General features: G+C 36.0%; 7 protein-coding genes across 7 annotated transcripts; 2 read left to right on the forward strand and 5 right to left on the reverse strand.

The window, feature by feature from the left end:
- Positions 1–20: 20 nt before the first annotated feature.
- Positions 21–3,464, reverse strand: LOC143561352 (MLO-like protein 11). The gene is made up of 15 exons (XM_077049464.1): positions 2,997–3,464; positions 2,859–2,916; positions 2,578–2,765; positions 2,378–2,494; positions 2,238–2,298; positions 2,065–2,159; positions 1,910–1,984; positions 1,707–1,792; positions 1,440–1,489; positions 1,305–1,345; positions 973–1,143; positions 784–819; positions 616–683; positions 460–520; positions 21–374 (listed from the first exon to the last, which is right to left on the reverse strand). The coding sequence occupies exons 1-15, from the start codon at positions 3,126–3,128 to the stop codon at positions 21–23; spliced, it is 1,593 nt and encodes a 530-aa protein (XP_076905579.1). The 5' UTR covers positions 3,129–3,464.
- Positions 3,465–3,701: 237 nt separating this feature from the next.
- Positions 3,702–6,840, reverse strand: LOC143561353 (nuclear/nucleolar GTPase 2-like). Its single transcript, XM_077049465.1, has 11 exons — positions 6,571–6,840; positions 5,966–6,099; positions 5,752–5,881; positions 5,482–5,639; positions 5,272–5,373; positions 5,085–5,189; positions 4,866–4,994; positions 4,641–4,781; positions 4,456–4,556; positions 4,302–4,359; positions 3,702–4,200 (listed from the first exon to the last, which is right to left on the reverse strand). Exons 1-11 carry the CDS (start codon positions 6,818–6,820, stop codon positions 3,922–3,924), a joined length of 1,587 nt encoding a protein of 528 aa, XP_076905580.1. The 5' UTR covers positions 6,821–6,840; the 3' UTR covers positions 3,702–3,921.
- A 1,303-nt stretch (positions 6,841–8,143) lies between these two features.
- On the forward strand, positions 8,144–12,376 carry LOC143561324 (plant intracellular Ras-group-related LRR protein 6-like). Its single transcript, XM_077049442.1, has 20 exons — positions 8,144–8,292; positions 8,928–9,128; positions 9,218–9,304; positions 9,391–9,466; positions 9,563–9,637; positions 9,709–9,778; positions 9,864–9,941; positions 10,035–10,095; positions 10,182–10,260; positions 10,341–10,431; positions 10,516–10,576; positions 10,662–10,729; positions 10,796–10,863; positions 10,947–11,084; positions 11,163–11,267; positions 11,351–11,475; positions 11,567–11,663; positions 11,741–11,815; positions 12,005–12,060; positions 12,164–12,376. The coding sequence occupies exons 1-20, from the start codon at positions 8,228–8,230 to the stop codon at positions 12,240–12,242; spliced, it is 1,755 nt and encodes a 584-aa protein (XP_076905557.1). The 5' UTR covers positions 8,144–8,227; the 3' UTR covers positions 12,243–12,376.
- Positions 12,377–13,075: 699 nt separating this feature from the next.
- LOC143561354 (phospholipase A1-IIdelta-like) lies at positions 13,076–14,990 on the reverse strand. The gene is made up of 2 exons (XM_077049466.1): positions 14,444–14,990; positions 13,076–14,084 (listed from the first exon to the last, which is right to left on the reverse strand). The coding sequence occupies exons 1-2, from the start codon at positions 14,952–14,954 to the stop codon at positions 13,240–13,242; spliced, it is 1,356 nt and encodes a 451-aa protein (XP_076905581.1). The 5' UTR covers positions 14,955–14,990; the 3' UTR covers positions 13,076–13,239.
- A 923-nt stretch (positions 14,991–15,913) lies between these two features.
- Positions 15,914–16,724, reverse strand: LOC143561325 (uncharacterized). The gene is made up of 4 exons (XM_077049443.1): positions 16,603–16,724; positions 16,441–16,491; positions 16,310–16,361; positions 15,914–16,183 (listed from the first exon to the last, which is right to left on the reverse strand). The coding sequence occupies exons 1-4, from the start codon at positions 16,702–16,704 to the stop codon at positions 15,984–15,986; spliced, it is 405 nt and encodes a 134-aa protein (XP_076905558.1). The 5' UTR covers positions 16,705–16,724; the 3' UTR covers positions 15,914–15,983.
- A 2,609-nt stretch (positions 16,725–19,333) lies between these two features.
- LOC143561327 (leucoanthocyanidin dioxygenase-like) lies at positions 19,334–21,271 on the forward strand. Its single transcript, XM_077049444.1, has 2 exons — positions 19,334–19,836; positions 20,624–21,271. The coding sequence occupies exons 1-2, from the start codon at positions 19,334–19,336 to the stop codon at positions 21,186–21,188; spliced, it is 1,068 nt and encodes a 355-aa protein (XP_076905559.1). The 3' UTR covers positions 21,189–21,271.
- A 185-nt stretch (positions 21,272–21,456) lies between these two features.
- Positions 21,457–26,007, reverse strand: LOC143561355 (COP1-interacting protein 7-like). Its single transcript, XM_077049467.1, has 8 exons — positions 25,949–26,007; positions 24,825–24,998; positions 24,639–24,751; positions 24,319–24,371; positions 24,188–24,231; positions 23,954–24,106; positions 22,704–23,889; positions 21,457–22,634 (listed from the first exon to the last, which is right to left on the reverse strand). The coding sequence occupies exons 1-8, from the start codon at positions 26,005–26,007 to the stop codon at positions 21,606–21,608; spliced, it is 2,811 nt and encodes a 936-aa protein (XP_076905582.1). The 3' UTR covers positions 21,457–21,605.
- Positions 26,008–26,943: the final 936 nt, after the last annotated feature.

Below are 26,943 nucleotides of genomic sequence, written 5' to 3' on the forward strand. Positions count from 1 at the left end.
AACTAAAGTGTCGTTTTTTATTACTGTTTTCGGGTAGGCAATGAGAATGATCTAGTAACAGTTTCAAGCATAAAGCTTGGTGAAACTGAACATACAGAAACCGATGGTCGAAGACGAGGGGCACCAGGTGTCATGAGTGCAGGGGGGTGTAGTTCAACTGCCAAATCATCACCAGGTGCCGCCTCTGTTGGGGGACTATGAAGCTCTTGGTGGTCAAAATCTTCTAAAGATACCACAGTGCAAGTTTCTGTCTGGACAGTTGAATAATCACTGTAGACTCCCATCTTTCTTCTTCTCTTTGCTTCTTTTCTCCAACATTGGATTGTTTCTCTTATTCTTTCTGGAATCAATGCTGCCTTGTGATTTGTACCCATCTGCAAGGTAATATCTTTTGCTATATATAACCATAAAGTTTTATATGAATAAAGTAAATGAAGTATGCATTGTGTTAAATCATACCTGAGTAACTAGGGCATACAATGGTAAAGTGCTATAGCTGCAGAGGAACTGAGCACCAAACCTAATTTGTTAAAAGAAATAAAACACAGGTTTATTCAGTAAAACAGGTCTACAAATCCTAGTTAAAATATATGACATTTAGTAGCTTATGCTAACCCTAAAATTAGCCTGATATACACCATCATGTGTTGCTTTAGGAAGCAAGAATTATATCCAAATTGCCACTGCAACAGACATAACACACAGTCAATAACTTAAGAAACAATAAGCACATTCATACAAAGATAAATTATTGTGTAATCAAAACAAACAAAATGAAATTACCCAGAACCAAAAGAAGGAAGCCAGCTCGAATGCGTTCTGAAACAAGTATTAAATTGTTGGTTACATATTAGGCAACAATGTTCAATAACAATATTGATAGCCGACTCAACCCCAATTAACACTAATTAAAAGTCAAGATTATGAACGTTTAAATTGATATTTCAGTAACTAAGGTATAACACAACTCACCTGAAAAAGAATAAAATGAACGAGTGACAACAATAGTTCTGGCTTCTTAAACCAAAAAAGCTCGTCTCGAGGCTTTAACCTGGCTTTTGTAAAATACCCGGTAATTGCAGCACTCTCCAGTGCCAAAGTAGCTATCACATGTTGCAGCTTTGCTCCCAAGAGTAGAACAAGCTGAACATAAACACAAACCACAAGATAATATTATTGGAAATTATGCAGAAAACAGACCAGAAACTGGCGCAGAACCCTAAATGCAAACAATATTGTAAATAAGATATACAAGCAAAGCTTTAAGGATGATGAGAATTAATTTAACAGAATTTAGTACTTACAGCAACAGGAATTAAAGAAATCCAGAAATAAAGATTAGATCCTGCAAAAAAGATTTAAAATCTGAATTAAAATTTTGTTTAAAGCTTCCTCATGTTTCATTGATTTCTATGCGGAAATAGTAATAAAAAAGTTACCTTTTACATTAAACAGCATAAAAGCCACCACCAATCCCCAGAGCGGGCCGCTGCAAGAAATAACAGAATTTCAGCAGTTTTTAACTGTAATAATAATTATAAAACCAACAAATATACCAAGGAAGGATTTTTTTTTTCCATTATTTAATCTTGTTTTTAATTCTTATAGTATCCAAAACCAAATGAATGGATAATTGGATACTGCACTAAATCCTTAATATCCCTACACTTTATCAAATCTAAGAATATAATTTATTTTTATTTTACCATAAGCCAACTATCATCTGAAATTCTTCTTCCATAGAGCGAATCATGTATCTGTGGAAATCATATGTTGAGGTAAGGTTGTGGTTCTGCAGAATAAGAAAAACAAAAAAAAAGGTGCTTGTCAATATAAAGGTATAACTTGTTCAAAAATGTTTTTATAAATTAGTAATGAATAAAACAAGCTCGGGGTTCATAGTACATACCATGATGAAGGCTTCACGTAACATAAGGTAATCGGCACGGACAACTGAACTCCCAAATTGCCGAAAGAAACAAACCTGCAAATTAATATAAAAGAAAAATAGATTTAAGATATATTAAATAACATTGAGTAGTTTAATAAAGATAGTGTGACTACCATCCAAGTGAAGAAACCATTCCTAACTAAAGGACTTGACATGTTCACTTTTAAAATGGCAGATTGCCTCCTCATTATCTCATTTCTTGATATTTCTGCATATGCATATATAAGCTTAAAACAAGTTAATTAATAATAATCGATTAGCTTTACTAAATACAACCATTATTTACCGCTTAGAACACCATGTCGGTCCATTTGAGCATCGTCCTCCCATTTCCTCCAACTGCGAATCTGCTTAAATTACCACAGTGTTAATAAAATTTACAATATTATCTACATTAGAAGATAATAAATAAACAAAGAATTAAACCTTCATTACTGCTAAAATCATGGTTAAGCAGCTATAACTTATATGTGTAACTGCCATAACAAAAATAAAGCGATGCAGTTGCTCGAGTCCTTCATATGATACAAATGGCTCATAGTTCTGCATATTCAAAGTTCAGAACATAAATTTGTAAGACGGAAGCTTGAAAAACCGTAGTGTGATTATACAAATAATTGGCTCACCTTTTTGCAGATTTTTTTATCGAATTCGTTTAAAAGTCTACGTTTACTATCGTTAATATGTTGATTGTTATCAGGCTTGCTGCACGGGTGAAGACCGCCATTGTAGAACTTTGAAGGGATGCAAATGTTGGATATAGCATTAGAAGTGGCTGTTAGAAGGAGTGATATGAAGCCAAGAAGCATCAACTCTGAAAACAATCAAACCATCAATCATCAATCATCAACGATCATCCTACTAAATACTAATTGTTATTAATTAACAGGTTTTATATACCAGTTACCTTCTTTCATTTTCTCAACAGCAGCGAGCAATGGTTTGCGGTTCACTTTCTTTAACCACTGGTATGCAGAAGAACATAAGAGCTCATGAAGACGGTTTCGTTTGAGGAGAAAGAAAGCAGGATGATGAGTTGACTTACATTGACCAGACGGTGAATTGATCGCTCCACTATCAAAGAGACAACGACTAAAACTGTCAAAAGTATAGCAACCGCCCATGTTGGAGTTAAAGCTAAAGATCTTGATTCGTCTTTGGCATTCTCTGAAGACATTTAGTCTAACAAGTTATGTGCCCTCTAAGATTCAAGAACATTCATCGATTTATCAGCATAACAAGCACATACGATGGCTTAATAGATGAACCGACTACAGTCCAGTACACCCACTATAATCCAGAACTGATTCCGCAGACAAAAATTCATAATACTTGATTTTCAAATAAACTATGAATGAAGAGCGAATCACGATTATTTTTCTAGAAAGGAATAGCAGTCCCTCCACATGGAATCTTGATATATTGATTCTGTTAAGTTAGGTAGCCGTTTCTATTTTATATGGACAATAGTGGACCTTTTAATATAGTCAGACTACGTTTTCATACATTTATTCTATGTAAATTCTATATGTTTTTTATCGGTGAGGCTAGAAGAAACCAACTTTATTATTATCAGGACATGAAACAAGGACGGACACTCGTTTTACAGGGGAATCATCACGCCCATTTGCATAGAAATACTCGACTTTAAACGCCCGTATACAAGTGAAACGACTTATGTGACAGGAAAAAGGTGTACATTAAACGAACACCCCATTCAGTGATGTACTTATAGCACTGCTCTTAAATTATTTAATTGATTCACCATTCAGGAGCACTTGGCTGTTACAATTCAATTGAATATAAATTTGTGGTTCTAGCACATAAAACAAAATTTTAGTTACGTATCACTCTCAAAGGTGCATGCATACATTGGTTACAACGGCCAGTGCATAAACAGCCCGAAAAGCAAAACACATCATCAAAACCAGATAAAATTACCAAAAAAACCTATGCAAGAAAACCGAAACCTATGATAACTCTTCATTTGCAGCATCCTCCTTTAGCTCATTCTCAGTAAACAGATCCTCTTGTACAGGGACATCTTTTAACTGCTGTGAGGAAACAATGTTCTCAATGCTTCTTTTTGCTACCAATTCTTTGTCTTCGTCAACAACCACATCTTCCTTTGCCACATCAGCTTCTTCTGGTCCGTCTTGCTTTGGGGGTGGAACAAAAAAGGGTATTTTACCCCTCTGCCAATCATGTAAAACCATTTTTGCTGCAGTCATCAAATCAGGTTCACCTCCCTGTATATTCAAACATAAAACATATATTACAATACTGATTTTTTGAATAAAGCAAATTACTTTCACATGTTCAATCCGTTAGAGAGGAAAAAAAAAGTTACCCTTAAAAGTTTGCCTGTTAATTTGCATAACTGAACCAGAAAGTCATTCTCGTCTTCCCTGTGACATAAAATCAAATAAAATTTAAATTCAATTTGCAGTTCTAAAAATAAAATACTTCTTTATGAGACAACTATATCAGAAAGTAAGACATACCACTCTTTTATCTTGTATGCTCTTTCAAGGTGTTCTTTCTTGACACGGTTCAAAACTTCACCAATGTGTTCTGTGGCATCATGCAAATTTGTGACTCGAACCTGCAAATATAATACACCAACCGTAAGCAAAATCTTTGAAATGAAAGTAAACTGTTATTATGATAAAAGTTAAAATTTACATACCACGCCCTTTAAAACGATATCAGTTTCAGTATCACTGCTTCCATAAACAACACCAGGACAATCGATCAAGAATATCTTTTTTGTAAGTGTGATATATTGCCAAACTTTCGTCTCTCCAGGAATTGGAGCAACCTTACAAACCTTCATAAAAAAACCATAAAATAAAATCAAGTTCGGTTAAGACCTCCACACGGTAGGAAAAAGAAAAAGAAATAACGAACTTACATTTTTAGTACGCAGTGTGTTAATTACTGACGACTTTCCAACATTTGGGTACCCAACAAATCCAACCGATATAGCTTGCTTGTCACTTTTTAAGCGTGAAAATTGTCTCAACACCGATAGAAGAGAATTCTGTAAGCCATTAAACAAAAGATCATCAAACAGAAACTAAAATGGCAGAAGTCATGCATATACATATATAACAAATAACAATTAGCATACCTTGCCATAAGACTTAGTAATGCTGGCATGAAACGCGAGAGTAGGGTATTCTTTGGATAGTACCCTAAGCCATCCTTTTGTGACCCATGGTGGGGTCAAATCACACTACATAAATGTGAGCAAAAAAGTTAATGATCATTGTTTCCTTGTTTAACAGACCTTAGTTACAAAAACAGATCATCGTTACCTTGTTTAGCAATAAAATCATGTGCTTGTGTTTGCAGTGCTCTTTTAAGTGCTTCTCAAGATGATAACATCGAGTACCTTGAGGATCCCTAGCATCCAAGACCTATAATCAGAAACATGTGTACCATGAGACTACTTCATTCCCTCAAAAATCAAAGATGATGACATAAACATTCAATTGAAACAAAAACCGAGTTAGCAAACCACTAACCTGAATAACAACATCTGAAGAGTCGATGACTTTGTAAAGCTCGCCCCATATACGTTTACTTTGACCCTTTTCAAACATTGTGTGGCGAACAAGATCCCTAAATCCATCCACATTTGCATCCGTCGGATCAACACCCCCACATTTTTCTTCAAATGCATCTACAAAGTTGGCACACATATTAATACAAGATTTAATCAATTAGCAAATCACTAGAAAGATTTATAGAAAAAACTACAATTGAACTCTCAAAACTAGATACAACTAAATTACCTTGAGAACCATCGGTCCTCTTGACTAATGATTCATAATCAGACGCCATTAGTTTTGGACGTCTCCTTTTCCCTTTTGGCCCAAATGCATCAGCAAATGGTTCAGTATCAAGAAGATGAACTCTTGCTTGCTTCAAGTTACATAAAAAACATAAAAATTACACTATGATCACATCACATCCTAAGCAGCAAATATAACGTTAAATCTGAAATACCTTCTGATGATCATTCAAGAGTGACATAGGCAACTTTCTCTCCTTTAGAATCACATTATAATTACTCGATAGCCGAGTTTGCAATTCTTCACGAAAGAATTCAAGCTCTTTCTGATTTACAACCCTAGTGTTACCTACAGTGTTAACCAGAACAATATTAATAAAGTTGAAATTTGCTTCACATAATGTTTCAACAACTCATCCATTATAAAATATACATCATTAACACCATCTACAGTAACAAAAAAATGCAGTCCAACATAATTAGCAGAACATGTTAAAAGTGAGCAATAACCTATGAAAACCTAAAAACCGAACCAAAACCTGGAAAACCTAAAAACCGAACCAAAACCTGGAAAACCTAAAAACCGATTGGCTAATAAAATAAATTAACCTATGAAATGACTTCAGTTTCCTTTTCAACTAATAACCGAACCAAACCGTGTAGTTTGAACCAGAATAATAATATTAATAAAGGAAGTTAAAATTAGCTTCATCTAATGTTTCAACAAGTCATCAATCAGTCTTAATTACGTAACAATAAACCTAACTAACACAATAATAATAATAATCTACAATCTAACATAAATAAAAATATGGCGCACCAAACCAGCGGCGATCAGGCTGAATACGAGTAGACGGCAACTCCTTTGACTGCAGATCATGTTTTATAATGTTTCCTTTGGCGTCACGTGTCGGCTTCATCTTGTACATCTTAAGACGCTTGACGGTGGCAGAAGTACGGCCACCGCCGCCGCTTTTGTTTTTGTTTCCGGCGGCATTCCGGTTGACGTCTAGAGAGTGCTTTGGCTTACCTGATACATTCACGGACTTCTCTTTCGTCTTCTTCACCATTTTTGCTTTGCTGCAGTTCGATTACGGTCGGTAAGCAGCTGGTGGTAGTTTAGGCTTTAGGGTTTTATTATTATTATTATTATTATTATTATTGGGACATTATTCTGTACTGAATTACAGAAACAGTCCCTTGACTTTTAATAGATAACTTTTTGTCTCTAAATAAAAACACAAAAAAGATTCAACAAAATTCTTGAAAATTTCGACTATTGTTCCCTGTTTGTAAGGAATTCCACAAATTTTCACCCAAATCTACTTGTCACGCTTATATTCTTAGAGTGAACAAGTAGTTTATAAAATACTGACGTGTGACGCCAAACCTGATCGGGATGCGTATTTATAAAATACCCGTCTCAACAATTTTCTTATCCTAAAATACTTGTCCTGATTAGTTTTGGTGTCACACGCCTCTAAGAATATAAGCGTCACTTGAGGAATTCTTTACAAATAAGGGACAATAGTCGAAACCATATTAGGGAATGGGCATTCTTGAAATTATTCTAAAAGGTTTGTATCATATTAGACCCTCCTTTATATACTTTTAATCTTTTATTATATATAAAACTAAAAGTATAATATTGACTTAAAATCAGTTATTTTATAAACTAGTTGAGTCAAGCTAACATAGTATAAAATAGTTGAGTTTGAGTCAAAGCAAGCTCACTTATTGGAATTGATTATCAAGTATTAATATATATAAGCTATAACTTGAAATATTGACTTAAAATCGGTTATTTTATAAACTAGTTGAGCCAAATTAGCTCGACTCATAACAAAGCTACATAATTAAAAAATAAAAAATGTGTAGATATCAGTGTTTTAAAAACCGGTTTAAACCGGCCGGTTGAACCGGATTTTACACAGCAAACCGGTATTTTGAGTCCGGTATTTTTGACCGGTTACTAGAACATCAAACCGGCGGTTATTGTCTAAAATACCGGTTTTTACCGGCAAACCGGTTTTATGTCCGAGAAACTTTTGATATTTGCGACCCATATTTTTTCAAAATTACTTTTAACCCAACAATTAACATTCAAACGTGCAAACTTTAGGACTATTTTTTAAAAATTGAGTGTTTTTGAATTATTTTTTGTTATGGAATCATTTAGTTTTGGATTGATGTTAGATTTATAAAGAATTATGAGGCAAACTATTTAACCGGTTGAACCTCCCGATATGACCCAGTTCAACCGATTATACCATTTTATAGTCCAATTTAATACAAGTTTTTAAAAGTTTACACAAATATGAAAATAGGCACAAGTGTTTGGGCAATCTTTCATTATCATCGGACTGACTTAAATTTCAAACTAAGGAAATAGAGAGAGAATCAAATGAATGCATCATCTTTAAATCGATGTTGAAAGTATTATTATTATTCTGATCAGAATAAAGAGAGATAGATCAATGGATCGGATGCTAAAGGCTGCCAGAGCGTCTGGCTCTCTCAATCTTTCAAATCGTTCTCTCAAGTAATTCATTTCATTTCATTTCCATCTGCCTTTTATGTTAGATATCAGCTCAATATATACTCTACTCAATTCTTTTATTATTTGAAATTATTCACATTCTAAAACACACACTGGCTCACCAAGATCTAGCTATTAATTCAATTATTCACAGCTGCTGTTACTTTGGCAATTGTAATTTCTTCGATCCTTGATCGATTACATGTAGGGCTCTAAACGAACCGAATGGAACAAGCTCTTGACAAGCCAACGGTTCACGAAACGAAATTTCTTGTGCGTGTTTGTTTATTAAGAAATGAACTTGTTTGTCAGTGGTTCACAACACACAAACAATGTTTTATTTGATTTGCCTAACCCGGTGTCAACGATTTAGTTTGGCTACCAAGTTCGTGTTGGTGTTTTTTATAACATTCATATTCATAGTTAATAAGTTTGATTTAATCTATATGGTAAGATTAGCAAATTCATTAACAAATAACACAAACATTCACAAACAAAATTGAAGGAACATGGCCTCTGTTTGTGTTCGTTCATTTAGTTAATTGAACAAAATTCCTTGTTCATGGGTTCATTAGTTAAAAGGACGAACTTCAGTTGGTTTACGGGCACTAATTGCATGACATGTTTTATTGTATCAGGGAAGTGCCAGATGAGGTGTACAAAAGTTTGGATGCAGTTGGTGAAGGTGAAAACTGGTGGGAGGCGGTTGAGCTGCAAAAGCTCATATTGGCTCATAATGACATTCAATTGCTAAAGGAAGACATAAGAAACTTACCTTTGTTGTCAGTGTTGAATGTTAGTCACAATAAGCTTTCTCACCTTCCAACTGCTATAGGAGAGTAAGATACTTTAAATTGTTTAAAGCCTATTAATTAAAATTGCTTATCTCTATTTGGTGTATCTTATTAATTATTATATTCATCGACAGGCTCAAAGCACTTAAGGCATTAGACGTGTCTAATAATTTGTTATGTGAGATACCTGAAGAAGTTGGATCCGCGGTTTCTCTAATAAAGTAAGTTTTTTAATGTACTTTGGATTGTAAATTTTGTATGACATTATGAATACTGGTTGAATGTTTTCATGAACACATTTTTATAGGTTTGATTGTTCCGGTAACCAGATTAAGGATCTTCCTTGTTCTCTTGGAAACTGTGTAGATTTATCAGATCTCAAGGTTTGTTTGGCTGTATAATGCAATATGTTTTAAGGTTTGTGATTATGAATTATGATTGATGTACTAAATTATGCTGCAAATTGTGGTTTCTTATAGGCAGCTAACAACCGCCTTACCAGTTTGCCAGAAGATCTATCCAATTGCTCAAAAATGTCAAAGTTGGATGTAGAGGTATCTCAAAATGCTGATATTGTTTCTTCATATTTTTGGTTCTGACGGGCATAAAGCATTTGTTGTTTTAGGGAAATAAGCTGACAATGCTCTCTGAGAAAATGGTTGCATCATGGACTTTTCTCACCGAACTTAATGCAGGCAAGTCACATGCTTTATTTTGATGTTTTAGCTCATTTGGTTGTTAATAATCCTTTAATCTGTAGTCATGTCTTTAATGATGCAGCAAAAAATGCACTTGGTGATATCCCAGAGAGTATTGGAAGTCTTTCGCGTCTCATTCGACTTGACTTGCATCAAAACAGTAAGTATTTTAAGTTCCTTTTTGCCTTAAATTTTCATACTTTGATCTTATATCTATATTTGGTGATACATTTTCCATGTCATGCTGGTGCAGAAATTGCATCGATTCCATCATCAATTAAGGGTTGCACTTTATTGGCAGAACTCTATATGGGGTATTTTTCTATACTTGTGAATAAAAAGTTAAAAACTTGTTTCTTTTGATGTTTATACTTGCATTTGATATTCTTTAAATATGTAGGAATAACTTACTGACATCATTACCAACAGAAATTGGAGAACTTATAAATCTAGGGTCGTTTGATCTACATTCAAACAAGGTAGAAACACCAAAGTCAATTTCTTCTTTAATCAATGAATTTTCAATTGTTCAATGTTTTTTTTTGAGCATTTGTTATAGTTAAAAGAGTATCCAGTGGAGGCATGCAAATTAAAGCTTTCAGTTTTGGATTTATCCAATAATTCATTATCTGGGCTTCCCCCTGAGATCGGTAAGGTTAGCATATTATTCATATACATACATTATTCATTATATAAATGTTATTAAGTTAACGTTAAATGTTATTATTACCTAGGTTTGATGACAACTTTGAGAAAGCTTGTGCTCACTGGCAATCCTATACGGACTCTTAGAAGGTTTGAACAACTAAACTGCGTCTCTCGTTTTTTTGCTATGTTTATGAAGGAAGCTAAATTTAACAAGTTTCATGTCTTTTATCAGCTCATTGGTGACGGGACCCACTCCTGCATTATTAAGGTTTCTTCGAAGTAGACTTCCAGCTGAAGAAGGTATGTATTGTTGATACGAATAATTCATTTACATGTGGAGTGAGCTGAAATAATATTATGATGCAGAGAGTGGAACATCCGAGAGTAAAGAACAAGTCATTGCTAGAGCCTCTCGGTTATATCTTGGTTCAAAGGTTTAATCTTGTTTACTATATTGATTGAATTGATAACTATATTGAGTTGATATTCACCTGTTACTACTATGTTTACTTGTTAGGAACTTTGTTTAGGAGGACACGGTTTGAGTGTTGTTCCACCACAAGTATGGGAGACAAGTGATATTACAAAAGTTGATCTTTCAAACAACTCGATTAAGGATTTACCCGTTCAACTTTCTTCCTGTGCTTCCATTGAGGTTATATTTATAAAATTTGGCATCTTTTTAAAAAGTGTTGGTACTATATTCATGATCATGGTTCTTATCTGCTTGCAGACTTTGATTTTATCAAGAAACAAGATTAAAGAATGGCCCAGTGCAATATTGGAGTCACTTCATAAGCTTGTGTGTTTGAAGCTTGACAATAATCCACTTAGAAAGGTAAATAAATTTAGATTTTAATATTGTTGTCAATAAAGAATATTAAGCAAACAGCATCTGATTATAATATTCATCATATTTAGATTCCATTAGATGGATTTCAAACTGCTTCCAAGCTTCAGATTCTGGATCTAAGTGGCAATGCAGGCTGTTTACCAGAAAATCCTGCATTTTCTTCTTTGATCCAGTTGCAGGAACTATATTTAAGGTGATTTAGTTAAAAAAAAAAAAAAAAAAAAAACCTTGCTTTTTGGTCAGAATGACTCTGTAGCTCATTAACCTTTACTTTTATTGAACAGGAGGATGCAGATTTCTGAGATCAGAGCGGATATAATAAGTTTGCCTAACTTAAGGATTCTTGATATGTGTCAAAATTCCCTTCAGTTGGTTCCCGAGGTAACATTCTTCCTGGTTAAAGTTACGAGCCAGATTCGTTTAATTTAGAGTATGTTATTTATTAATATTTGTTGCAGGGTTTAAAAAATGCTACATCTCTTCAGGAGCTTCGCCTTTCAGACAATAACATCAGCACGCTTCCTCCTGAACTGGTGTGTACAGAACCTTTTTTGTTTTTCAAGGTTCTTAAACCTTAATTTGTTATTTGTGCACAAAATTATATCTGGTTAGCTCATTATGTGTTATGCCACTCTTTTCTGGTTCAGAGATTTATAATATGTGCACAAAATGCGTTGGATTTTTAGCAGACGTATCCTAATGTTGGAAGTTGGTTTTTGCAGGGTTTACTAGAACCTACTCTTCAAGTGCTGCAACTTGACGGGAATCCTTTGAGAAGGTATGATCTTATATATCTCTGCTTGATCGGTAAAAATGCCAACTCTTTACTGTTTTTGCAGCATACAAAGAACGATTATGTCAACTTTTTACTGTTTTTGCAGCATCCGAAGGACGATTCTTGATCGTGGAACCAAAGCTATATTAATGTACCTGAAGGATAAAATACCCTACTGGCAGTAAAACATATTCTTTGAAATAGATTCTAGGAAAGCTGTTTTGTGTGTTGTTGTGTGTTTGTGTTTGTATTTGTATTCTTTCTTTTTATTTTGAATGTAATGTTAAACTTAATGTTTGGTTGATTTTTGGTACTTATGTAATGTAATGTGAACGGTCTCTGTACTGAAACCTTATCCCCTTTACCAGTTTTATGATCTGATTAACATTTCATGTTTGTATCGTTGTTACAAAGATTAGCTGAAGCGGTTATGGTTAGGCGTGTAAACGAACGAAGCCCGATATCAAATTGTTTAAACTAAGATAGGTTGAACTCGAGCTCCAACTCGAGCTCGTTCATGAATGAGCTATAATATAGTCTCTAGTTTGTTTAAGCCCGACTCGGTTTGAGATTTTAGCACCTAAAATACGCTACGATGTTGTCTTTTGAGGCCTCATGTGGCGTTCTCGGCTTCCCGATGGACAGCCATTGTGTCTCACTTATGAGGGTGGTGGGATTGCATATCCCTCGTCTAATCAGCTTTCACGCTCTCTTAATACACCGTCGTACTTTAGCTTTTACAAAAGTTTTAAAATAAACAGTACACTATTAGACTTGTTTGTCATTAATTTAGTTAGACCTTCAAAACACTGAGTGTGCAAAATGCTAACAATGAAAGTTAAAGCATTTGTATATATGACCTTCAAAAAACTGAGCGGCCTGAGCTCCCGACTAGTGGTGTGCTCGACGTGTAAACACACCTAGACACAAATACACTTTACACATTGTTGAGGTCGTCTATGCAAGAACATGACATAGCCAGCAAACTCAACCGTTCAAGCACAAAACACGCATCAACGATCGTCAAATAGTTGGTACATTAACAAGTAGCTCCCTAACAATTCAGCTCGACTCGTTTACACCCCAATGGTGGATGACCATCACAACATCAAACATGTTTGTTACAAAACATATTGCTTATTGCACAACAAACTAAAAATCATACCACAAATACAAATCAAATTACAATATTGAACACCAACGGTTAGGACGAGTTGTAGGATTTACAACTGCAACTTCTGTAACCGGAAGGACTGCTACTGGTTCCAGAACTGGAAGATCCAGTTCATCTGGTTCTGGAACCGGAATGTCTTCCGCATCAGGTGGGTCCAAAACCCACTCACCATTTGCATTCAGATTCATACCTTTGTTCTTTTCAATCCACCATGAACCCGGTACCAAATACTCCTCCTTCAAAAACTCGCTCGACTTATTAACCAACGCCAAACTTCTTGGCACCTTCAACTCGAACTCCCCGTCCGCCCCGTTCCAACCCGCCACAACATGCAGCATTCCCTGCAAGTTATGCCAGTCGCCCGGGTTCGTCGAGTTCTTTAAACTGTCCGATTTCCTCGTATCGATTTCAAACTGTACCCCGGAGTCCACGTACCCTAACAACCGGCTCGGGTAAAGCGGAATGAGGTCTATCTTGTTTCTAATGTGTAGGATCTTGACGTTAGGAAATTGATTCAAACGGTCATTGAATGCTTTGTTGCCTATTTGTGGTGACCCGAAAACAAAAGCTGCAATGGGTACTGTGATGCCGTTTTCAGCTAGATCAAAGGCGGATACAATGGATAAACTCGCACCCAGGCTGTGCCCGGTGATGACTATGCTAACTTCTTCGGTTTCGTACTTGCTCACCAACTGTCTGACAGTTGTTAAAACTTGTGTTCTCGCGCTTGCTTTGGTGAAAGACGAGTTTGGATCGTCTGAAACGTAGATCGTTAACCAACCGCGCATAACTTTTGGCGTGTCTTCGTCGTCGCTATCGCTGCTGCTGCTACCGGCATCGCCAGTATCAGTAGCTGTTTTGCGTATAGAGTTTACGTTAGAGCATATAACCGAATTAACCGATGGTTCGGTTAAGTCATAACTGATTAACTGAAAATTGTGGTTCAGTTATGATTTTAATGTATGATGTAAACTAACTGAATTAACAAAACTACACCAACTATATATAAACTAATGTAGTTTTAATATTTTTGTAGTTCATTTGGTTTGATGTCTAGTCAAATTCTTAACAAAAGTTTAAAAAGTTTTAGCTCATGACAAAAGTTTTGCTTTATCGGCTAACGAATCGAACCGAATTAACTGCCAATAACCGATTGGCCAAAATCAATTGGTTATGGTTTTTTGATAACCGAATTACCCGACCCGTGCTCACCCTTAGTATACGCTTTCTGTCGTAACAGTGGTCCTGCAGACTCGGCATCAGCTCCCAACACATCAATCCACTCCAAATCCCGACTAGTTCCCCTCCACGCAATGTAAATCTCCCTTCGGCCTAAAATTTTACTAACCTCATCGCTTGTGGTCGCGATGTACCCAATCCAGTTACTCTCCCGGTCCCATGACTCACGGGACCGGGAGTGAAGGAAAAAGGCTTCGGGAACGGATATTTTAGCCGTGGCGTAGATAAAGGAGGCGACCTGGTAATCCGTAGGGGATGGCTGCAGCATGACTTTGTGGAAGAATGACTTCTTGCCATAGCGGCTGCTGCCCGCGTACTTGGAGTTGTTGTCGTTGTTGAAGGCGTCATAGGTGGCTTGGCAGAAGTCGCCGCAACGAAGGATGAGCGTTCGGAGAGTGATGTCTAATGGGTCAAGAAGGCCTTCCCAGTTCTTGCTTCCGAGAATCTCTGGCCATGGAGTTGTGGATTGAGTGGTGGAATCCATTGGGTGGTGAATGAGTGTATGATTTTGGTGGTATGCATGTATTTTATGTATTGTGGGGCAACAAGAGGACTATTTCACGTGAAATATCTATCATCTTATCTCAAGTTGCAAGGATTCGCACATCTCGTGTTACATGCGGACATTTTTTAATAATAGGTATAGTGAGTATGAGCTATCGTCAAACCATTTGACGATCAGTAGAACCTTGTGCAATTAGTGAGATTTTTACTAGATATGACTAATTATGATTAATTGATTTATAGGATGGAAACTTTATTCATATAACATTTAATAAACAAAAAAAGAAACAGCTATTAAGACCAATAAAAATAATTTTGCTAACTTTATCATAAGTATCGTTACATTAACTTTATTATTAAGACATAATAATTGTATGAATGAATCCAAAAGTGTATTTGTCATGTTATATGTTTTTAGTCATAATTTAGCATAGAAAGAGTTACATATTTAATTTATTTTATAAATGTGATGGATATGTTAATAATTAAATATCTAAACAAACTCTACACGTGGTATCCATAATAATAATATTAAGAGATTAGTCCAGATGAGCCAGCTTAGTTGACCTCTAGAACTAGAGGTGTGTACAAATCAATCTGAATTAGTTTGGACTAACTATACCAAACTGAAATTTGGGTTTTTTGGTTTCATGAAATCGATCGGTTTCGGTTTTACGTATGGGTTCGATTTGGTTCGCTTATGGGTGTTGTTTCCAGATTATTTTTGGATTTGAATAAAGTCACTGGACACTGGCTGTTCACCAAACTTATATTTCCATTTGGCTGTAACTTTGGTATAAATAGCAAATGATAGATAAAAACTTACAACATTGCCATCATACCCTCTAAAACAAGTGCAGAGGAAGAAAACAAGTTTCGATTAACTAAGTGTTAATAGTGCATCTATTAGACTAGTAAATAACCCGTATCATCAACCTATATGAAACAAAACAGATTATATTGTCACCTCTAATAAGATTGACACGACTAGAACCTTTCTTTGCTTGAACTACACTGGTTCCATGCTACTCTGTTCAACTGTTGACCCGGTTTGACCGTCTGATAACAACTTAAACCTAAGAATCTTTTGAAGTTGATAAACAGGTTTGACTTGCTTCTTAGGAACCTGATTTGGATTGATTATAGACTTCCCGGAAATAAAATTTGCTCCAGATGGTCCCACTTCTTCATGGACCTCAGCAGGAGCATCTGCAACCGACATTTATTTAATCAGTTACATTTCAAAACATAAAGTTAACAGGTTGAACGTATGATTCAAAACCATAACCTCTGCACAGACACAAAGGTTTTGGTTTTTTTAAGGTTTCAACTAACCATTTTCACTAAAAACAATGCATGTCCCGACAGTTTCCTCATACTCGCCAATCTGCAAAATCCTTAATCAACGCGTAAAGTAAAATACGTCTAGCTGACTAAAAATATGTGCATATGAAGTGATTTATTACCAGCTTTATTTTGTCATCAATAACTAGAATCGGGTTTAACGTGTCCAAGCCCTGCATTTAAAACAAAACAAGTCATCAAAACAAAAATCTCGTGCATACAGAAACTAACCGAAATGAGACATTTTTAACCATTTACTAATTTTGAAAGTTTAACATACGTACAGAGAGGACGTAAGGAGCATTAGGTGGAATGTGAATTTGCTCAGAAACTGCATCCCAAGTCCAGAATAACATATTCGGCTTCTTCACCTTCCACTTGATCATCGGATGTCGCCATAACTTTTGAAATCTGTATACAAAAGATAGCCGTAAGTACAATAACAACGAGTCGTAAACATTTTAGCAATGAATCTCTTTATAAGTTCACATGAATTTTGACAGCAAAATTTTAAAGGGACAATTGCATATTCCCCCTCCCTAACTTGTTAAATGCATATTTACCCGACCCATAAATTCGATTGCATATTTCCCCCTCCTTAAATTTACCCATTTTGATTTAATTTATTAGAAATAGTTTATATAATGACTATTTTACCCTTAATGTAACTAAAACTTTAAAATCGGGTATTTACCCATTTTTAACTCGTTTGATTTTTGTGTGTGTTTTTTACTTATTGCTTGCGGCCTTACTAAGATACATATAGGTTGTTCAAAAAGATCGTGGCTTGTAGCTCGCTCGAATAAATTGAGAGGTTAGTTTGATAAAATCCACTATATCTATATGATGTGTATGATTGATTAATGGGTTGAAACTAGAATAATGAAATCATAAATAACTGAAACAACAGAGGGGAGGGGGACGTAAACGTACTGCTGCTAATTAGAAGAGGAACAAAGGCCACTCGAGCGGAGCAATAGTTAAGATCGGAGGAAAGGAAAGAGGCTCGGGGTGCGTAATCCTCCACCACGCAGCAGCCGCAGCTCTAGGTTTTAGGATCCCGGCGAAGCCATTTATGGCGGTGGTCAATAGGTGGGTATATTTTATTAGTTTGGCTAACAGAATGAATAATTTCCAATGGGAGTTTGAGGCATATGCTAGAATATCAAAACCCTAGTATAATAATAAATTAGGTTCAAGTAATTGACTAATAATAATAATACTACTAGAATCAACACTCTCAAACAGTGGCTTCTTAATTAGTAAAGTTGAAACCTAAAATCCAATATTTAGTATTAATATTATTATTTGTTACAAGAAGGAAGCAAACGGGAACTTAATTGAACTTACCGGTGTGTGTCTGTAGAAGAGAAGAAGGCAGGACCAAAACACCCTTCGTTTTAGGATATGGGTAGATTTGGTCTGTTTCCGGGTCGGGTGGATACTGGAGATTGGTATTAAATGTGGTCGGCCCATTCCACTAGGCCCAGCTTGACAGTATGCTTTTCCATATACCGTTCGTTCACTCATTCACTGATGTATTCGTCTCTAAGGCTAATGAAAGTGATATGCTGCGCCCAGTTAATAAAGGTAGAAATTTTGTTTTATGAATGTAATGTTTTGTAGCCTTATCATATCATCACGTCATCTTTTTTTATTTTATTTTCTTTTTATAATTAAATTAAACAAATAAAAACTCATTAAACTAGTTAACTAAAAAATACATTAAATTTTAAAAAAGAAATACATAACAAAAAAAATCCATAAAACTAAAAACTAATTTCCTAGGTTGTAAAATTCGAGCATCTTTTGTTATTGTCGTTCTTCCAGTAATGTGGCATCTTTGTTAAACATGTTTAAGACGAGGAACTCGTAGTCTCGTCCCATTTGCCGCAATTCAGATAGACCGGCAAGCCGTTCGTTGGTTTCGTTGATATGTTGGAAGGTGGTGGTCCTTTCCACGCTTTGGGTTTTGAAACGACCAAACATATCGTTTAGTCGATCTAGTTCTTCGTGGGCTCCCACATCGGCTTGTGTCGACGACGAACCCTTCACATTTTTTCCATTCTTTTTTCTTCCTCTCCCGGGGGGTCGAGCCAACTCTTGGGCGTTGTCGTCCCCTAAATTAACCGCTTCATCATCGTCTTCATCAACGAGGTTAAAGTTACGAGCATCGAAGGGTGTTGCGAGTGTGCTCGGATTTGTCGAAGATGGGTCTTCGACTGTTTTGTAGCCCGGGATGTTGCCCTGGATCGTTAAGTGACCGAAACGGGGGATTCCCCTTTCTATTTCGAGCAAACTCAAAGTTCTCCCAGGAAGTTGTTTTTAACTCAAAGCAGATTCAGCACGATCACTTGTGGCCTAATGGTAGGAGTCTTGAATTTTCCAATGAAGACTCAAGTTTGATTCTCATTGATGTCACTTTTGGTGGATATTGACAATGAATGATTTAAGCTAGGTCTTGTGCAATAGTTGTCAATTTGAACCCCGAGCCCACCCGGGTTTTCATCCCACCGTGTGTTACGCTAGAGAGTTCTGCTCTTGTGGTGGCACAAGGTTGTCAAGTGACAGTCAACGATATGGTTTCCTGGGGGAACGCTCAAGTCAAACTCTGAAGCCAGCGTGAGCCGATTAAGACAACATAGTCTGCCCATGGTGGGGCAACAATACTCTCCGAATTTGAAAAGTACAGTAGCCTAAATACAAGAGAGTCACTGTTTTTAAAAAATAAACATAATAACAATAATAATAATAATAATAATAATAATAATAATAATAATAATTTGACATAACTAAATAAACAAATACAAATAATTTATTTTAGCTTCTAAAACTATCCACGTGACCATCCTCCACATGCCTTTTGAACGGGGGTTACGTTACACTACAAAGTCCAAACCACCACTTCTTCACACCTAATACTTCCATAATAAAACCACCACCATAATAATAATAACAATAATATATATCACTCACAACTTACAACGTACCCAACAAACACACAAACACACAACCATGGTGACTTCAATCAACACACGAGTCGAAACCTTAGCCAAAAGCGGCATCCACCAAATCCCAAAAGAATACATCCGAACACAAGACGAGCTCACTACCATCACCGACATCTTCAAGTCCGAACAAAACCAACAATGCCCACAAGTCCCTACAATCGACTTAAACAACATCAACTCAACCGACCCAACGACGCAACAAAAGTGTCGTGATGACATCGTGAAAGCCGCTACCGAATGGGGTGTCATGCACCTCGTGAACCATGGGATCTCCAGTGATTTGATTAGTCGTGTTAAGGCGGCGGGTGAGGCGTTCTTTGATCAGCCGGTGGAAGAGAAGGAGAAGTATTGTAATGACGTTGGTTCGGGAAAGATTCAAGGGTATGGGAGTAGGTTGGCTAATAATGCTTGTGGCCAGCTTGAATGGGAAGACTACTTCTTTCACCTTGTGTTCCCGGAGGATAAACGTCATCTCACTATTTGGCCATCCACACCTACCGATTACATGTAAGTGTATACATTTTTTATATTTGTGGTATAATAAGAAATTAATAAGAGTTTCTTTAACGGTTTTTAGGATATGTTTGGTTTTTAGATAACTCCTTACTTTGTAGTATTTAACTTTTTTCTTTAAAATCTAACTACATATATATAAATTTTTTTAAAAACTACGAATCAAAGTGTTTTATGTCTTGTAAATGGTAAAGAAAAAATATATTATTTTGAGAAAATCTATTTTTAGTTGGTTTCATAATAGAGTATGGAAAAAGAAAATTATGCATTTAGATTTTAGTTTTAAAAGATTAAATACTATAAATTATTAAAGAAAAATCGAGTTATAGATTAAATAACTATAAAAGAAATTCAATATTTATGAATGTTGAGTTCTCTTCCTTTGTAGGCAAATTTGATCGGTTGGGCCGGCGACAAATCAAACATGTTTTAAAAATACCCTAGAAAGTTATGTTCTTGAGTTTAATTAATGAAAGAATGGAATGGAAATAGTATTAAGGAGAGAAAAGAAAGAGAATGAAAGTATATAATATAATTTCGTGTTCCTAAATTCAACGGAAATGACAAGAAGTTCAAGATTTTTTTATTTGTTTTTTTTTTGGTTGGGGGGGGGGGGTAGAAAAAATCTTATTTTCTATTCTTTCAATTAAAAAACTTAGGGATAAACATCTTTTTCAATTTCGTACAAACACCTTTCACTTATTTCAAAAAAAAACTAGGAAACACTGCGCTATTAATTTCATAATAATTTCCTTCACGACGGACTTTTCTTGTTAAACAGCCCTGCTACGACGGAGTACGCTAGACAACTAAGGGCACTCGCCACCAAGATATTTGCGGCGTTATCTCTAGGCTTGGGACTAGAGGAGGGGAGGCTAGAAGCAGAGATTGGAGGAATGGAGGAGCTACTTCTTCAACTAAAGATCAACTACTACCCAAAATGCCCTCAACCGGAGCTAGCACTCGGCGTTGAAGCTCACACCGACGTCAGTGCACTCACATTCATACTCCACAACATGGTCCCTGGTCTCCAACTGTTTTATGAAGGGAAATGGGTCACTGCCAAATGCGTACCGGACTCGATCATTATGCACATTGGTGATACCATTGAGATCCTTAGTAATGGCAAGTACAAAAGCATTTTGCATAGAGGGCTTGTGAATAAGGAGAAGGTTAGGATTTCTTGGGCGGTTTTCTGTGAACCGCCCAAGGAGAAGATCATCCTGAAACCACTCCCGGAGACGGTTTCTGAGGAGGAACCACCACGCTTTCCACCACGAACCTTCCAGCAGCATATGGAACACAAGTTGTTTAGGAAGAACAATGAGACGGTTGATCCAAAATAATATTGTGTGAACTTGTTTGGTTATTGTTTGGTCATTTAAAGCTCTTGTGTTTGTTTCTTTGATTGTTGTGTTGTTGAATTGTTGTGAGACAGAGCCTAAGCAAACTAAAATACAAATAATTGAGTGAATGGACTTATTTCTGATCGATGATCATCATTACATTTGATTTGATAGCATCGATCGACGGTATGATATGTGTTTGAATGTATTTGGTATAATTCATATGCATTATCATATTTTATCATTAAGAAACATACATTGCAAATTATGATGTTAGATAAATCAAACTTATAGGGAATCATATAGTTATATATTACAATCAAATCTTTCAAACCGAAAATAAATCAACTCAAGCGAACAATCACAACTTCAATGATGTATAAACATTTGTGTATCTTCATAGAAGACTTTCAAGTTTCAACTCCTCCTGCCAAAAGATAGAAGCTTTTTGAAACTACTGAGAGCTTTACTTGGTGTTTCAAGACTTCTCCATTTCTTCTTGGAACTACTGCTTTCCGAACTCACCTTAGCCGGCAGTCGAGCCAACGTTTCCATCACAGGAGCTTCATACTTCACTTTAGCAATAGAGTTTTTCTTAGCACCATTAAAATCCTCATTAATCTTGAAAGAAACAGCTTTATTGTTTGATCCACCGTTACTCTCCGAAACAGCGGTATCCTTTTGAGCAACCGAAGAAGCCTTAGGTAATGTTTCACTCGCACTTTTTGTATGATCTGAGTATGCAGGTGCCAATGATCCAATGTGAGCAACCGCATTACCAGTTTTCTTGATTTGAGACGCTTTTGGCACTTGTTTGGATTTATTTTGTTCAACAATATTCTTTTTCAGCCCATATGAATTCTTTGCAACAATATTATTACCTAGAGGTTTAGCCGTTTTCGGATTTTCTTTTTTCTTTTCCACTTCAGCTGCCTTTTGGGATGACAAGGTTCGCGGTACAACATTCCTTTTGGTGGGTGGGTTCATAGATTTATTACCGGGCTTTGGTTTACTAGGTAACACCTTAGGATTAACTACACGCGCAGTTGACAAACGATCAATGGTGGAACTCCTAATGACCGCCTTATTTGAACTTTTTACGTCTCGAGATGCAATTTGGGCTTTTGGTGTCTGTTGAGCTTTAAACTTATCGTAGTTTGTTGTCAGTTGGGCTTTTGGCTTAATACTCTTTGCTGTCTGTTGGCTTTTCGGCTTATCGTTCCTTGTGGTCTGTTGGGCTTTCGGCTTATTGTTCTTTATGGTCTGCTGGGATTTCGGTTTATCGTTCTTTATGGTCTGCTGGGCTTTCGGCTTATCGTTCTTTGTGGTCTGTTGGGCTTTTGGCTTAATGTTCTTTGCAGTCTTAGCAGTAGAAGCACTTCTTTCAGCAATTCTTTTTTGACGTTCGTTTAATAATTCCTGCATCTTCTTTCTTTTTTCTTCCTCCTATGTGGAAACAATAATTAAGATCAAAATTGCAATGATTTAATATAAAAAAGTTAAAACTTTAAGTACCTTCTCTGATCTTCCCTTCACTATTGTTGTTTTCGTTGCTGCAGGCGTCTTCTTTCTTGTTCCAGCTAAAGCTTTAGACTTTGTTTCAACAGTGGAACCTTTTTTTACAAGACCTTTCTCAACCAAACCTTTAGTCTTTGACTTGTTGACTTCAGGTGAATCCATTTTAACAATCTTAGTATTTCTATTGTCTGACTCCATTTCCGGAGTCCAAGCTGGCACAGCTTGGTTACCAGCCGTGTCTCTTTCAAGCACCATGTGCAAATCGTTCGGCTCATTGACACGCACAGCTTCAACCTTTTTCTGTGCCACATTACTCTCTGAAACCATGAAACTGTTGGGTGTTTTTAACCGTGAATCAGAATCTTCGTTTAAAGATCGATCTTGAACGGTCATATTATATTGAAAATGAACTTCTTTTGTACTTTCCACAACCTCGATATGGTCTTCAAAAATGTCTCTGCTTCTCTCGGGACTTCCTTTATTTGGTGCGCTTTTCAAATACCAATCTTTTTCTTCATGTTTTGTAGTGGTGGATGATATGTTGGTAAACTCGGGTTGATTTCCAGATGTAATAATATTCGGATCCTCAAACTTATGTGAAACATATTCCTCCATAGATTCTTGGTCATCTGCATCTTTCATTAAAAGGTTCTGGAAGATATTCCATTGCTGTGTTACCTTTTGGCCTTCACGGTTAGCATCCGATTCGTGTTCTGATTCTTCATCTCTTGCGGAAGTAATGTAATTAACATTTCTGATAATAACTTTCTTTGCAGAACTCCTTTTATAGCTATCAGAATCACTAGAATCACTCGAGTCAGAGCCGCCGTCTTGGGTCAACTTCTTTGATCTTTTCTTGTGAGAACGTCTCCCACTACTTCTAGAATCTTCTGGAGGCCATGGCAGATTCCCTTGATAATATGGAAAAGGATACCCTTGATATGCAGGGTGAAACATGGGCCCACCCTGATAAGAATGCATATATTGAGGAAGTGGACTTTCATTCTGTGTTTTGTTAGCAAAGTTACCATTTTGGACATCAATCCTAAGTTCTTGACCAAGATCATCTTCCATATATGAATACTGTGAACGCGAGTACGCTTGCATTGCTGCCACCTCATCCATCCAGATTCTATCATTACTCTTTGTATGACACAATTCTATGAAACTTAAGCATGCTTCCCTGTTGTGAAAACATGTTTTAGTCCGTTCGTGAATATGTGGAATAAAAACATGTTTTACCATACCTTAAACGTGGAGATCCAAACGCATCGGTAAAACATATGAGATCTTGTAGGACGTCTGTCTCGAACCCGACAACTAAAGCCCGCGCATAGACCATTGCTTGCTCTTTCTGAAGTACCGCCTTTCTCGTTTCTAGAGCACGCTGAAGATGAATCCTGTTTATGATATTTTAATATTTTAAATAAAAGTTTAGAAAATATAAACATATTTAATACAGGTAATTCAGTATACTTTACTTTGAATCGTCTTCATGGAGAGTATCACTTGTGTTATCTTCAGGCTAAAATATATTGAAAGTGGAAATGTATGACTTATGAGTGATCAATCAATCTTTCATGGAAGTCAAATGTGTAGAATGAAATGATACCTTGTTGGAAAGAGCGGTTGATTTGTTGAAGTGTTCATCCAAACTGTAAATGGCTAAGCGAAAAAAAAAACATTTGTCATTATAAACAATCTCAAAAGAACAGACAAATTTTGACTTCTTTTAAGAGTCAATTTGTTTAAGCTTAACTTAAAAAATTCATAATATATGAGAAGTAAAAACAATAAAATAAGGTGGCTTTTAGAAAAGTTTTTGAATAATCATTATTTAGGGTGAAAATGATCAAACTTGAGAAACAGGTGACTCTAAAAATACTGATATTTGACTGCAAATGTAATAAAACATAAGTAAAGAATACATACTTTGTGAGTCCGATGTCACATTGGTGTTTATCGAGCCGTCTATGTTCTTTATCTCGGTCTCAATCGTGACGAATCTCTCAAGAACTTCTGGAGTACTTACAAACCTCACAAATCTAGTACACAAATACATAATAAAAGATCAAAGACCCACAATTACCAACATATTATTAACAAAAAAACATGAACCTTTCAAGAGTGGATTTGGTGAACCAGGAAGCAGAATCAGGTGCAGAAAGAGTTATGGAGTAACCCCCTTTTGCAGCCTCATCTTTAGCAAACTTCAAATGAGAAATACATGGTTCCAATAATCCAGATGCAAGTTTCTCTTTGCAATCACCAGCACATATAATCAAGTCACATCTTCCAAATCATGAACCAAGATATTATGTTAAAAAATGAGAAAAACAGGACGCCATCTATACACACACGACTGATATATAATTTCACACTGTGTCAAACGACCTTCTAGACAGAGGTCGGCAGCCGTTTTGACAATTTTTTACCATTTTTAAGTTTGACAGTCTATGGTTAGAACAGCCTTCTGGATATTGGCCAAACTTCTAACCAATAACTTTCAAAGTTTGACCCCTAGTGATTAGAACGACTGTCCAAATATTGTTCAAACGACCATTTTCAAAGTATGACTTTTTTGGCCAAAATGGTTGTCCTAGTGTTTTGTGGATAGCCATGTGAAATCAGATGGGGTGGTGTGGCTACCAGAAAAACAGAGTATGAAGGGATGAGCTTGGTACGGTACTGAAAATACCCGAAAAACAGTGGCCCATCTATACGCACACCGGTTGATATCTAATCTCACACTGTGTCAAACGACCGTCCATATAGAGTCGAATGGATGTTTTGACGCAAAAATATTAAAGTTTGACCGTCTATTGTTAGAACAGCCATCCGGATATTGTCCGGATGGCCGGCTTGACCAATTATTTTTGAAATTTGACCCTAGTGGTAATAATTACCGTCCAAATATAACATTGTTCAAACGACCATTTTCAAAATGGCCGTCTGAGTGAAATCGCATGGGGTGGTAGCTACTTGAAAAACATAGCATGAACTAGGGATGAGCTCAATACAAGTACCGGTACCAAAAATAAAATGCTCGATACTGAAAATCACCAAAAATAAGTATCGATACCGAAAATGCTTGATACCATACAGTACTGGTACCAAAGACAAAAAATGGGTAAATACCCGACCGTCCTGAAATGTTCCTATCAATCCCGAAACCTCAAAAATTGGGTACCGAAAGTACCCGATACCATACGGTCATCCACAAATTAAGGTTGCAAGGGTACCTTGTTCTAGTAGGAGTGAGCTGAAACAAAGCATAATCTAACCGCATTCTTGAATCCATTTTGGTTTGGTTCCAACTTACTTGTTGTATCCAGTGATGACTGTGGAAGATTTTACGAGTGATTCAAAAGCACCCATAAAACATATCACTGTTGTTGTTTGTTTTTCAAGGACTATGATCAAATCATATTTTGGTGGGATGTCTTTTGCACCGAATATGATGGTGACAGTTAGTAGGGAAGAGATTACTTGAGTATTACTTTTGCAACATTGTTGGAATAAAACAACCAACCAACTCAACTGCCATTGTCACGTGTGTGTACATATGAAGCTAAGTCCATCGTTTTCAATGTTTGGTTCGGTTTTTCTTTTCAAGTTTATTTTATTATCCTAAACATGTTGGTAGACAACAATTATTTGTTACAATAGTTAAGGATTACACATGAATCATTTTTTCTTTTAATTGTGCTATAAAAAAAATGTTTCATTATTATATAGTTCTTTAAGTTAAAATATTAGTTTTACTACTTCTTTTTTCCTTTAGCTAACCTTAAAAAAATGTCGACGTTCAGAATGGTTAAGTGGTGTGTCTCAGTTTCAAATATTGCATAATATAGGTTTTGTGTGTCTGTTCTTTAAAATTTAAGAAAGTAATAATTGTTGTTAAGGAAAAAAAAACACCTTAAAAATTATTTGGTATATAAGTTTAACTCTTAAGTGTCTTCTATTTATATGCAAGTTATTTTTTGGGTGAGTTTCCTTTATTGGGTATAATAAATAACAATTATAGTTAATGGTGTTGTGAAACAAGCCTAATAGCCAAGTAATATGACAAAGAGATGTATGGAGAAGGGAGAGATATTATTAATAAGGTGTGTATTACAAAGAGATACAATGAGATGTATATATAGGATAGGAAAACTTGGGAGAAAGCTAATCTATATTAGGTGTTAGGTGTTGATAACCATAATATTAATATATTTATAACACTTCCCCT

Source organism: Bidens hawaiensis, unplaced genomic scaffold, assembly GCF_021521415.1.
Source record: "Bidens hawaiensis isolate Kalapana, Puna unplaced genomic scaffold, B.hawaiensis_p1.1 tig00020663_1, whole genome shotgun sequence".
NCBI lineage: Eukaryota > Viridiplantae > Streptophyta > Magnoliopsida > Asterales > Asteraceae > Bidens > Bidens hawaiensis.

Excerpts from the sequence above, each read along its gene's own strand:
- LOC143561353 (XM_077049465.1), bottom strand. The coding sequence starts at position 6,820 with ATGGTGAAGAAGACGAAAGAGAAGTCCGTGAATGTATCAGGTAAGCCA. Across the intron at positions 5,882-5,965 it reads TCTTGAATGATCATCAGAAG|CAAGCAAGAGTTCATCTTCT; the intron begins GTATTTCAGATT and ends TGTAACTTGAAG. Across the intron at positions 4,201-4,301 it reads TAACAGGCAAACTTTTAAGG|GGAGGTGAACCTGATTTGAT; the intron begins GTAACTTTTTTT and ends TTGAATATACAG.
- LOC143561324 (XM_077049442.1), top strand. The coding sequence starts at position 8,228 with ATGGATCGGATGCTAAAGGCTGCCAGAGCGTCTGGCTCTCTCAATCTT. Across the intron at positions 8,293-8,927 it reads CTTTCAAATCGTTCTCTCAA|GGAAGTGCCAGATGAGGTGT; the intron begins GTAATTCATTTC and ends TTATTGTATCAG. Across the intron at positions 11,085-11,162 it reads CTTCCTGTGCTTCCATTGAG|ACTTTGATTTTATCAAGAAA; the intron begins GTTATATTTATA and ends ATCTGCTTGCAG.
- LOC143561352 (XM_077049464.1), bottom strand. The coding sequence starts at position 3,128 with ATGTCTTCAGAGAATGCCAAAGACGAATCAAGATCTTTAGCTTTAACT. Across the intron at positions 2,160-2,237 it reads CCGACATGGTGTTCTAAGCG|AAATATCAAGAAATGAGATA; the intron begins GTAAATAATGGT and ends ATGCATATGCAG. Across the intron at positions 1,144-1,304 it reads TTTCTTTAATTCCTGTTGCT|CTTGTTCTACTCTTGGGAGC; the intron begins GTAAGTACTAAA and ends GTTTATGTTCAG.
- LOC143561354 (XM_077049466.1), bottom strand. The coding sequence starts at position 14,954 with ATGGATTCCACCACTCAATCCACAACTCCATGGCCAGAGATTCTCGGA. Across the intron at positions 14,085-14,443 it reads ACAGAAAGCGTATACTAAGG|CTACTGATACTGGCGATGCC; the intron begins GTGAGCACGGGT and ends TACGCAAAACAG.
- LOC143561325 (XM_077049443.1), bottom strand. The coding sequence starts at position 16,704 with ATGATCAAGTGGAAGGTGAAGAAGCCGAATATGTTATTCTGGACTTGG. Across the intron at positions 16,492-16,602 it reads ATGCTCCTTACGTCCTCTCT|GGCTTGGACACGTTAAACCC; the intron begins GTACGTATGTTA and ends TTTTAAATGCAG. Across the intron at positions 16,184-16,309 it reads CATTGTTTTTAGTGAAAATG|ATGCTCCTGCTGAGGTCCAT; the intron begins GTTAGTTGAAAC and ends TGTCGGTTGCAG.
- LOC143561355 (XM_077049467.1), bottom strand. The coding sequence starts at position 26,007 with ATGGATTCAAGAATGCGGTTAGATTATGCTTTGTTTCAGCTCACTCCT. Across the intron at positions 24,107-24,187 it reads CTCCATGAAGACGATTCAAA|GATTCATCTTCAGCGTGCTC; the intron begins GTAAAGTATACT and ends TATCATAAACAG. Across the intron at positions 22,635-22,703 it reads TGAAGGGAAGATCAGAGAAG|GAGGAAGAAAAAAGAAAGAA; the intron begins GTACTTAAAGTT and ends GTTTCCACATAG.
- LOC143561327 (XM_077049444.1), top strand. The coding sequence starts at position 19,334 with ATGGTGACTTCAATCAACACACGAGTCGAAACCTTAGCCAAAAGCGGC. Across the intron at positions 19,837-20,623 it reads TCCACACCTACCGATTACAT|CCCTGCTACGACGGAGTACG; the intron begins GTAAGTGTATAC and ends CTTGTTAAACAG.